Source organism: Mirounga leonina, unplaced genomic scaffold (genome assembly GCF_011800145.1).
Source record: "Mirounga leonina isolate KUSES-001 unplaced genomic scaffold, KU_Mleo_1.0 Mir_178, whole genome shotgun sequence".
In the NCBI taxonomy this organism is placed as follows: Eukaryota; Metazoa; Chordata; class Mammalia; order Carnivora; family Phocidae; genus Mirounga; species Mirounga leonina.
The window spans coordinates 24,497,819-24,509,845 of record NW_023270464.1 but is presented as its reverse complement, the minus strand read 5'-3'; the positions used below and the strand labels follow the sequence as shown (position 1 = coordinate 24,509,845).

General features: G+C 50.6%; 1 protein-coding gene across 4 annotated transcripts in view; it reads right to left on the bottom strand.

The window, feature by feature from the left end:
• The window catches only part of PDE8A (phosphodiesterase 8A), a 143,015-nt gene that overhangs the window by 26,338 nt on the left and 104,650 nt on the right, over positions 1 to 12,027 (bottom strand). For all 4 annotated transcript variants that reach the window (XM_035024214.1, XM_035024213.1, XM_035024215.1 and 1 more), the window contains 4 exons: positions 6,172 to 6,249; positions 1,962 to 2,032; positions 1,525 to 1,689; positions 184 to 232 (listed from right to left, as the gene is read on the bottom strand). In XM_035024214.1, coding sequence (XP_034880105.1) covers positions 184 to 232; positions 1,525 to 1,689; positions 1,962 to 2,032; positions 6,172 to 6,249 — 363 coding nt within the window. The remainder of the gene's footprint in view (positions 1 to 183; positions 233 to 1,524; positions 1,690 to 1,961; positions 2,033 to 6,171; positions 6,250 to 12,027) is intronic.

The window sequence follows — 12,027 nt, the reverse complement described above, 5'->3', positions numbered from 1 at the left end:
ATAGGCTTTACAGTATTTACTGCTTCGGGGGACAGCTACCTTGTGCAGTTTTTAGGACCTACCAAGAAACTTGTTACTGATGAGAAAAATGAACTGGAAACCTGACTGGAACACCTGTTTTCATCATTTCGGTGTCACCATAATATTGTCAGTGCTCCAAAAAATTAAAAAGTTCAAACTTACTTTTTGTTGAGAGAACATACTCATTCCCGGATAGTCTTCGCAAACCATCCTGATGAAAATCAAGGAAACAAGAAAAAGAGAAGTCATAACTATTCCTCACTTCTGGAAGACGGTGGGACAGTCGGTCCCCGAGGAGAGCTGAGGGCAGCCTCTCCACCAAGGCGCCCCGAGTGCCCCTGTGGGCAACCACTGGACTCAGTTACCTGGCGCAGAGGACACAAATCGATGCAGGGAAAACTGGCTAAGCTCAGGGGCCGCACCAGCGGGGTGAGCTTGCTTGAGGCCCCGGAGACCAGCACTGCCGGGGTCCTCAGCGCTGCTTCGGTGTCTCAGGGACAACTGGCTTCTCCCCTCCAGCCTCCCCCACCATTTTCTTGCCACCCTCCTTGCCACGGTGGACATCGGCTTCCTCTGGGAAAGTGGATTCTTCCTGACCTTGCACACACCCTGAGCCCTCCTGCTGCCTCTCAGGGTGAGAGCCCTCCCAGACCACTGCACGAGCCCCTAGCAGCCCCTCCCTCCCACCCTCCTTCTCTTCCCCCCTCACGCCACGGCATGGTCCCACTCCACCCCCCATCATCTTCACCCCTCACCGACGAGCTGGAGGTGCCTTTGCTTCAAATAGGCCGGATCATGGTCTGACATTACCGTCCCCGGGAACCGCCCACCCTGCAAATTACTGCCTGAAACCTTGTTTTTAAGAAACCAAGTGAACTTCAGAGAGCAGGCACTGCGAGGAGAGGGGAGTTTTTGTGGGTTTTTTTTTTTGGTGCTGGTGAGGTGAATTTCACTTCTGACCAAGACAAGAAGTGACGGACAGTGATAGAATGATTTGTTTCCCACAAAGTTGTTCTTCCCCTGTGAGACCACTCTGCTACATGGGCTGGAAGCCTCCAGGACCCCTGAGAGCCCATGGTCCGAAGCCACCAAATCTGTGCAGGATGTTCTGGAAGGAAACCGTGCCCCATCCCCTGGTGCCTCTTCAAACATATGTAGTCTTTCTGGTTCGTCAGCTGGTAGGAAACATTTCATATATATACTTTTTTCTGCCCTAGTTTTCAAAATCTTTAAAATAATTAAGTTTTGCTTAAATTCCTCATAGGATCCCTAAGCAAAAATGGAGAGCCCAGCCCAGCAGACTGTCTAGAATATGCTCTTCCCTTCTCTGCTTTGAGCTGAGGTCTCCCTGGGCAGCAGGCAACAGGGGGGGTGACGGCTCTGGCCAGAAAGCAGTGGAGCCGGGGTGATGGCAGGGTGCAGGCCAGCCCATAAACAAATAACCTCTGGGAAAACAGACAAGAACAGAAGACTCTAGCCAGCAGCCTGGTCAAATGTACTTACAGACATTAAGCCCCCAACAAGGTCATTGGCATGAGGATCATCATCCTTAGCACCAAACTGTGGTGAATATAATTCAGTGGTTCTTAGAATTTCCAGGACACGGTCTAAGGCTTCCGTCACAGCCATGGGGCTGCTTTCCTGGGCAGCATTGATAATGTTGATTACCTACAACATGGAAAGAAGACTTGAGTTTCATAACCTTACAAACAGTGGGAGAGCGATCCAGAGGGGCAGGCTGGCCACAGTGCTCCAGGCTAACTTAAGACTAGCCTCAGTGTTCAAGTCCCACACCCTCTCTCTTTAGAGAGGGCCACTTCCTACAACTAGGAGAGCATTATCGTCGTTGCAGGCCTGTTTCCTCTCACTAGAAACACTCAACCCCGAGAGCCAGGGCCTTCTGTGCGGGCTTGGTGGAGACCGTCCACAAACTGCTCCACCTTGGTGATGGGCGCCTCGATCGTCATGGAATGTATCCGGGCCATGGAGGAGTGTCGCCTCTGGCTGCCAACTGTGGGGAGACCACATGACGCAGAGATCAGAGTATGTACGGCCCCAGGCACCTGTTGACAGCTGAGGGCTCCGGGCCCTCCCTGGCTCCCCCCACCTCCCCCAGGGCCTCCGTGGGCCCAGCTGCACGATGAAGGGGCAGGACCGGAACTGCGTGTCCACAACGAGTGCCACCCCATCCCAACAAGCCTGGGGTTCGGGCAGAACCAACTGTGCTTCCTTCAGTCCTAGGCACTAGGATGCACGTGCCCCCCCCAGACTGGACTTCTGATGTCACAGGCCAGAGAAAAAACAGAGGAAACAATCTAGCAAGTCAAGGCCAAACAGTTAGCCTCTTTCTGCGTTTATAACAATAAGGCTTTTAATATTCAGTTTGCCGCTATCTAGGAGCAAAAATGTTCTGGAAGACAATGCCACACAAGCTCTTTGTCTTATATATGTCAGGAGCAATAAACACAATTCCCCCTTAACCGAAATACATGAGTTTTTGTTTAAATTTCTCAAGGCAGCTTTTGGTGCTCTCCACAGTGATGCTTAATCTACATCAATGAGGGAAACCCCTCACATGAGACAGGAGGCAACTCTTGGGCTCTGTCTGAAGTTTGTTCATGTTCTGGTGCTCCTGTCAAGATACGGTTCCTCTGGGGTAAAGTGAAGGCCGGGCAGTGTGCAGGCAGGAAAAAAACATACACATAGAGTTCTGTGTGTCTCCCTGAAAGCCCCACTGTCAGGCCAAATGCTGTTTACCACAGACTGTTCCACAGCCTGATACATCAGCCTTGGTTCACCAAACTGAGGTCTAAGGAGAAGCACGGGGCAAGATGAACCAACTCAGGGGCTCTTAGGTACTTTAAATTTTGGGGACCCACAACACTCCTTACATCTGATTTTGGTGACCACCATATGGTTGCCAACTTTCCATTCTACCCAATGAGGTCATTAAACCAAAAATAAAATCCACTGTTTTATCACTAATCATAAGAGGACCTGTTCTCATTTAAAAAATGTCATGAAAGTGACATATGCTTATAAAAAATGAAACCAGTATAAATAAAGTAAGAAGAAGAACTACAGGGCATAAAGGCTGCCCTATGTGCAGAAAGTCCAAAGGAATTTATAAATACTACTCTGACAACCAACGAGCAAGTTTATCAAGGTTACCGGGTACAAGGCCAGCTCTAGTTCTATAAACTAGCAACAAACAATTAGAAATTGAAATACAAAACACTATTATGAAAGCACCAAACCCACCAATATTTAGGAATATATGTAAGAAAAGATGTGTAGGATTTACACACTGAAAATGCAAAACGCTGCTGAGAGAAAACAAAAGCCACCTGAAGGGAGACACAGAAGGCATCCATGGTTTGAAAGATTCAGTATCATTGAGATTTCCATTTCCCCTAAACCCATCTATAGATTCAAGACACTCCCAGATGCAAGCCCAGGAGGTGGCGTGTGTGTGTGCGTGTGTGTGAGTGAGCTAACAAGCTGATGCTAACTGCTGTATGGAAACACAGAGGGCCTAGGATGGCGAAGACAATCGTGAAGAACAACTTTACGCTACGAGGTAAGAAGGCTTACTGGAGCGGATGTGGCAATCAATAGTGGTATTGGTGCACGTGCAGACCGACAGAACAAGGAAAACCGAAGAGTCCAGAAAATGACCATATGTTTATAGTCACCTGATTACAATAATGGCGCTGCTGCAAAAAAAATGGTTTTCTCAATATGGTGGTGGGCCAACTGGACTTCCACGTGGGGGGAAAATTCATCCTTGATCCCTATCCTCACCAGATATAAAAATTAATTTGAAATGAATCACAGACCTAAGGTGAAAGATAAAATAAAGCTTCTCCAAGAAAACACAGGTGAATATCTTGACCTTGGGTGAGAGAAAGATTTCTTGAACAGGACACAAAAAAGCACCAGCTTATAATAGAAAACATTGATAAAATGAGCTTTATTAAAATTAAGAACTCCTGTTCACATTAAGGACCATCAAGAGAGTGAAAAGCAAACCAGAGACTAACAAAATATATTTGTGATGCATGTAATCCAACAGGATCCATATCTAGAATATATAAAGAATTCCTACAAACCAGTGAGATAAACAGCCCGATTATAAAAACAGGCAAGATATCTGAACAGCACTTCAAAAGAGAACGTCCAAATGGTCCGTAAACAGATGAAAGGGGTACTCCACTTCATTCGTCATCAGGAAAATTAAAATTAAAACCATATCCACCAGGATGGCTGAAATGCCGAGATACCCAAGTGTGGGAGGTTGCAAAGCAACGGGACTACTCACACATCAGCAGTGGGCAGGAACGTGGGACAACACCTTGTGGACAGACGTCTGCAGCTGCCCAGAGGCCAGCAATTCCACTTCTAGGTAGGACAGGAACGCATAAGAACATTCATGCAGCCTTACTCTTACCAGCCCCAAAGTGGGAAGAGAACACAGATGCCCATGAATGAGAGAATGGATCAAGGGCAGCACATCCCTCCAGCAGGGGACTGCATGCAGTAGAAAGGACGAACTCCTGGCACGTCTAACCACACAGAGGGATCTCAAGAACACTGAGGGAAAGAAGTCAGACGCCGGGCGTGCAGGCCGTATGGTTCCATGTCTTCGAAGCACAAGAAGAGGCCAGACAGCCTTACAGGGCTGGAAATCTAGGGGCTGCCTCGATGTGGTACAAGGTGTGTGAGTGCATGCATGCGTGCGTGCGTGGTTTCTGTATCTGCTTTGGATGGTGGTTACCCGAGCTCATGGAACTGTCCAAACTCACAGAACCGAACACTTAATACCTGAATTTCACTGTGGGTAAACTAAACTCAGTTAAAAATAGTGATAAAAAACCAGAGACATGCAGAGCCTCAGTGGCTGCGCAGCTGGGCGGCCCACTCTTGATTTCGGCTCAGGTCATGATCTGAGGGTCCTGGGATGGAGCCCTGAGTCGGGCTCTGCGCTCAGCCGAGGAGTCGGCTTGTGGATTCTCCCTCTCCTTCTCCCTCTGCCACCCCCCACTCCAGCTCCCTCCCTCCCTCTCTCTCAAATAATCTTTTAAAAAAATAAAAATAAAACCCCAAACTATTAAAGAAAAACGTTTACCTCTTAAAAATACAGAAATGGACCAAGTCAGCCTAAGGACAAATATTAGTAAGAGCATGGGAGGAAGACCGTTGTGGGGAAGGGTGACCCTGTCCCTGGCCCCTCTGCCTGAGGACCATGGGGGTGCACGGGCATAGCCCTCCGTGCACAGGATAACTGTCCCCATTTCATGGTGATGAAAGGGAAGCACAGAAGTCTACCGCCAAGGTTGCACACGAAGTAGATGACCTTGGGACTGGAATCAAGGTCACTCTGAGGCCAAAGCCCATGCTCTGGCCTGTGACACCACACCGCTCCCCTCGCAGCAGGGTGGGGTCTGTGCAGGATCTCCAGTGTTTTCTGAGCCTCACAACAAACCTGAGGGCACCGGATCTCCGTTGTCTCATCTGAGCTGCCACTGCCCTGGAAAGTTGTGGCTTTTTATCTAGTACCAACCAACTCCTTATGCTTCCCCATTCATCTCTGGGTCAAAGAAAGCACACAGCTAGCAGTGATATTTGCCTCCATACGGTATTAGTAATTTTCATCACATTTTAAATACTACTAGATCATTCAGGCCACATATCTACGTAATCTTAAAAATTATTTTCCAATTAAAACTTAGTATTTGCTTAGTAAGAGTCTTTCACGTGCCCACATGCAGCTCACCTCCCCACCAAAAGGTTAAGTTTCCATGGCAAACTGCAACACACAATGGAATATATGAAGAATTTCCAAATGCATTATGTATTACCCATACAATTACAGCAGATAAACTGACATCCTCTGCTGTTAACAGTTTAGAAAATCAACTATAGGATGGATAGTAAAATGTATGTGTTTTTCTTTATTCCCTAACTCCATCAAAAGGCTGAGAATGGAGCCCACTGGCAGGAGTCGGAGGAGGGGGAAATGGACACAGGTTGCTAGAGGGTCCCCTCCCCGGTCTTGAACTGGAGGGGGGCAGTGACCCGGAGAGGAGACTGGGGACGGATGTCAGGTATTCACGTGTCCAACATTTTCTCCTTGTCTTTGTCACCTACCTTCGCTTGTTCGAGAAGCAAGAGTTCTGACATCTAGTGAGCTTTTCCTTCTGTCTTTATGTTTGCCTGACTGATGATCTGTGGAAACAATTAAACTATAAATCACCTCTTCAAAAGGATTTTAACAACGTATTAGGAAAATTACAGATCTAAAATTTTTAAATAACAAAATTTATGATTTAGAACACCAATTAAGAAGACACAAAAATCAACAGAGTGCCCAGAGATGATGACTTTGTTTGACCAATGAGGTTTTAAGTGGGGGGGGGGGGGGGGGGGGGACTTTCTCAAAATGTCCCAACTGGTACAGTCATAAACAAGTGCTTTACAGGTTCCAGATTACATAATTACAGAGTCCTGTGATGTAAAGTAAAAACTAGAAGAAATCAACTCAGGAAAATTTTTCCTATTACACTTCTATATAATCAAGTAAAATGGTGAAAAAATTTTGATTGTCACCCATCCTTGCCCCAAAGGGAAAAAAAATTTTTTTTTAACAGTACACGTTTTAAAATGTCCCAGGGAAGAATGTATCTCTCTTTTCAAGCATGGTATAGGGAACACTAGTTTGGAGTCTATTTCAAATGACAGTTTGTCTTTCTCCCCGCTGCCCCCACTTCCTGTGAGCGGGGCCACTGCTCTTCCAGGCTCCCAAGAGGGGCTGTCTTTGACTCCTCTCTCCCCCTGACCCCATGCCAAATCAATGACAAGGCAGAGCTGACTTTCCTTCCAGCCCCCTCCTCTGGGCACCTGCTGGGTGTTACACATACTGCTGAGCCTCTCCAACCTGTCCCCATCTCACAGACGTCGAAACCGGGAGCTGCCCTGCTGATGAGCAATCACCGAGCCGGCGCGCTCGCTGAGCCTCCCACCCGTGGTCTACATCTGCTCAGCTCCTTGTTGCTACATCGGAAGGAAACAGTTCAGTTCTTACCTGACTTGACTATGGTACTAGACACACTGACCAGTCTTTCTGGAAACTCCTGGTTCTCCATCTGTCCCTTTACTCTTCCTTCCTAACTTCCCTCTTCCTCAGCCCCCCTCTTCATGGTTCCCCTCTCCTTGATCCCAAGGTTTTGTCCTTAGCTCTTCTGGTCTTCCCAGACAATGCATCTCCTTGGGAGATCTCATTTCTTCTTGCAGCTTTAACTAGCTGCTGTGTTGCTGTCTCATCCCAGGCTTCTCCTGAGAGCCAGACTCCTATCTCAACTGGCCACCAGCCCCCTCCCGTCGGACACCCCAGGCACTTCCAGTGCACTCATCATCTTCCCCCAGATCTGCTGAAGTTGGAAACAAGTCATACACTTCTCCCTTCTTCTCCCTCAACTGCCCAGCTCAATCTACACATTTTATCTCCTAACTAGGTCTTCAATCTACTCCTGCTCTGTCCCTGTCCTAGCTCAGACACTCACCATCCTCCTCTGGATTAGAATGACAGCCTCCCTCACTGGTACCACAGTCCCCAATCTTGTCCCCTTCATTCCATTCTCTGTGGGCAGCATGGGTCAAAGTACTGCAGCTCAAACCGATCTGCTTCCTGGCTGCCAGTCAAGGACAGGACAGTCCCGCCGTATTCTGTCCAGATGCTCACTCCCTCAAAGTGGAACATCCCCTCACCCCCCTCCAGCCAGAAACAGACTCTGGCCTGTCTCCTTCCTCTGAGCTCCATGGAGGTTACATCCCCACAGCCACCTGGTAAGACAGCACTGAACATACGAGGTGGCTCTCGCATGCTTCTCCCTTGTAGCCATCCACAGACAGTCACTGGGCACCTCCCCTGTGCTGGGCCCTACACCAGGCATTAGGGATACAAAGACAAATAAGGTATGGTCCAGGTCCACAATCAGGCTGGGATGGAGGGAAACAAAGGCAGGTGAACTAGGAGGTACAGTAATAGCTTTGAAGGGCAGAAGGAGTCCCGAGGAGAAAAGGCAGGTTTTCCTCTGGGAAAGGGGGGCAGAGAGCAGGTAAGTTAGGTTTTGTACACGGAGCCACGAAGAGGCGGCGGCATTTCCGAGAGGAGGAAGCTGCTTGTGCCTGTGGAGATGTGGCTGCAGAGAAGGAAATGCACTGCGTGTACCAAGGACCAGAATATGGCAAAAGTGGAAGGAGAGAAGCAGGCTTTCCAGGCTCTCATTTGTACCGAACGTTTCAAAGTTATTTTATCGCTATGTACATACTCCATCTTCCTGCTCCCAAGAGCCTCAGTGAGGTCCCTGCTCCCCGCTGGAGCCTGGCAGCACCGTGTAGACCAATCTCAAACAGCTTGCACCTGCTGGGGGGGGGCCGACTCTCAGAAGCTGACTCGGGGACCACTGGGGGATGACGGCAAGCCCTGAAGGAGCACGAGTCCAGGCCCTCTCACCTAGTGAGTGCACCACAAATATGGAGTGCTCGAGGCACCTGGCCTATTAATGGACAGAAGGCTAGTAGGCCTCCAAATACCAGGGCGTGGGCTCAGCACCACCTGTGACTTCAGCTCTCTGCTCTCGATTTCCTGTTGCATCAAACGTGATCCTTCCACACCACCCACCGCTTGAGCAGTAAATCCAGGGAACGGGGAGCAGCAGTGAGGATGGCAGGCATTCATGTGAACAGCAGTTGCCTCCATTCCTACAGCAACGGGTGCTCTGGAAGGAGAAGATGGGGAAGCCGAGAACTGGGTGTCCGGCAGGACTTGCCGGGAACACAGCAGACTTTCAGAGAACTTTCCGGGACCCTCCCAACAGTTCAAGCATTGTATGGAATGCTTGCTCTGCCCTGGGACCACCGACCTCCCAAAAGCCAGCTCCTGGTCAGTCCTCCTTCTCCCTGGCCTCTCTACCTCCACTGCCGGAGAAAGCTTGCCTGCTCCAGATGCAGAGCAGCGCCCCAAGTCCCGCCAGCGGTCTAGGAGGCCTGTGTCCACAGGCCTGACCCTGTAGCACCCGGGAGTACCTGTAAGAGACGCTGACGCCCCAGGCCATGCTGCCCGGCCTGCCACTTGTCACCCTCCCGGGGAGGCTGTTCCTGCCCCTCACCTCATCCTCTGCGCTACCCCGCCCCCTACCCATGAAACATAGACTGCAGGTTTCTCACCAGCAGAGAGTCACACTGCCGGGCACGTGGTGGCTGTGCACAGAATGCTGGTTGCATGAATGACTGCCACATCCCCTGTCTGCTACTGCTGGGCTCCCATGCACAGAGCTGTCTTCTTGCCTCCCTCCCCTCCTCTCACCAGGAGCGCTGCCCCATGGCCCTGGCCTCTCCGTATGCCACTGGACAGCTCCACAGGGCCATTCCAGGCACCCTAGATGGACCAAGTTCAAATCTAAACTCGCTGAATTCTCCCTGCACAAACCTGCTCTTTCTCCTGTACTTCTTAGTTTCATTCACATCATGCAGTGGTCAAGCTAGAAATTGTGGGGACATTCTCTAGTGTTTTCCCTTCATCCCTCATACTGAGCTGCTTCCCAGAACTGATTATACCGAAGTATCTCCGAATCCAGTCTCTTTGCCTCTTTTCTCCACACCATCACCATGACTATCTTTACTGGAAGGGACCCCTTTTCATTTACCTATTTAAGGAAAGACTCCCCGGCCCTCCTCTGCTTACAGGATGAAATCCAAGCTGGCCTGACTCAGCCTCGCCTGTCTCGATGGCTTTGTGCGTGCAGCTCGTCCCTCCAGGAATGCTCTTCCTGTCCTTGGGCTGACCCCTCCCTCTGTCCCAGACACGGGCTCAACCATGTCATCACTGCTGGGAAGTGCTTCCCAGTTCACCCCCGCTGTGGTACAAAGGACAGTCTATGCAGATTATTGCCCCCATCCATCTGACAGTGAACTCCCATGTTCATCTCTGGCTGCCTGAAGCCAGGTTCCGGGCTCGGTCCAGACCACCTGCAGGTTTACAGAGTGGACAGCTGCCACACTGAGTGTCTTGGCTGAGACTCAGTATCATGTGAAAACAATACAGAGGCCAGGAAAAAGGGGCCAGGTGCTGGGAACATATTATTTTCCTGGACCCCCAGAATCCCCTTTCTCATGACGGCCACTACAGAAGGGGGAAGGCGAGAGACCCCCCCCCCTACTCCATTCTGTGTCAGCGACAGAGTGGACAGTGACCCAGGCCAGCCGGATGAGTGCTTCCGCCGGAGTCTGGTGGGGCAGGGCAGCAGGGCTGTGGGGGAACCACTCTGCCACGCTGGTGGCGGCACCAGGGCACACCTTCCACAGAAGGGGTGGCCGCCCAGCTTCCTGTCATTCCTGCCCTTCTTCTCCGACTGATTCTTAAGCTTTTTGGTGCAACTGTGAGCCCCCCGATTTCCTTTGAGGAACTCCTTTTCTGCTTTAGAAGTGCTTGTGCTGTGTGTAAAACCAAGGGTTGTGGCTGGTCCGGGGCCTACGACAGCGTCACTGCCTTCCCAAGGCAAGACATTTGGCAGTCTTTGGGACATCAAGGTGGGTATGCTGCCAGGGACGGGAGGGAGACCTGACAGCCAGCCAGCTCAGCGGGCTGCGATGGGAAGACTCCACAGTGGGCACTGATCACAAAGTGGGCTAACAGAACGGCCCAGCCGTCCCTCCAAGGAAGGGAGTCCTTCCTTGCCTAACACCGAGCACTGTGTCACTGACTCTGCCCGACACTGAGGTGGCACTGAAGCCTTCTGACCCTCAGAAACCGAGTTTCCTTCTCTGTAATAAAGAGGTCTTAATAACAGCCAGGCCTACTTCACAGGGCTCTTCCGGAAGAAAAAAAAAAAAAAATCCAAGTAAAGGCACCCCATGATCTTGCAGTGTAAGGGTCACTGTCCTGGCAGAGGCCTACATGTGTGGCCCCCATCCTGACCCCTCCGGTCCTACAGTTTGGCCCTCCTGACCCTGCATTTCCACAGGTCATAAGTGTGTTCTGGGATGCAAGAGCCAAGGTCCCTCTCGGCCTCTGCCTCTGCCCTCCTGTGTGTGTGTGGCCGGTTGGGACCATGATCCACGCTTCCCCTTCTCCCTTCCCCGACTTCAGTAACTCATTCCGGCTCCCCGCTCCCTCTCTGAGCCCAGTGCCCGTGGGTCTCCAGGAACTGGCTTCCCTGCTCCTGCCCTGCCATGTCTTCCTCAGTAACCTCGAAGCCTGCGCCCCCCCCGTACCCCCCTGGACTCCACTTCGTCACGTCCATACCTAAGTTACTTGTGAATGCTTTGCTGGCCAGCAAGTTTACATCTCCAGTCCCCACCTCTTTACAGAACACAGGGACAAGGGCGCCGGTATGCAACAGAAAGTGGTAGAAAGAGCGAAGAGATGAGTGAACACACAAACCCTGGACCTCACGAGGAACACTTTCCAAATCCATCCTGCCCAGCCCTAGGGCCATGCCCCGCATCTCCAGACCTACAAACTGCCTCTCCGACGACTCCTTCCTGCCTCCCTCTCTCTGGTCCCACCACCATCCATCCACTCCCCTCTTTTCCTCCTGTCAGCACCTTGCAATGCCGTGGCCATTGCTTTCTCTCCTCTAGCCTGCAGCATTATTGGTATGCCTGTCTCTGGTCCCTCCTCCTACGGAATCTCTGCTCCACACTGTTCTACGAGGTTCTTAAGAGCTCAGAAGTCAGCACACCACTCCCTGCTCAAAAGTCCTCAGACTCCCACTGCCTACAGATGAAAATCCTCATCTCCTACCTGGCATCCAGGGATCCTTCACAATCCCAACTCCCCTTTCCACGCTGATCAAATTTTATTCCTGCTCTTTCTCAAACATGCTCTGACCTTTCCCTCTTCTAGGACTGTTTTTATTTCTGGGATGCTTTCCTCCCACACCCCTCTCCTTGGTCGAGTCTACCTCCCCTAACTGGAACCTTCCCCTCTAGGTCATCATGGTA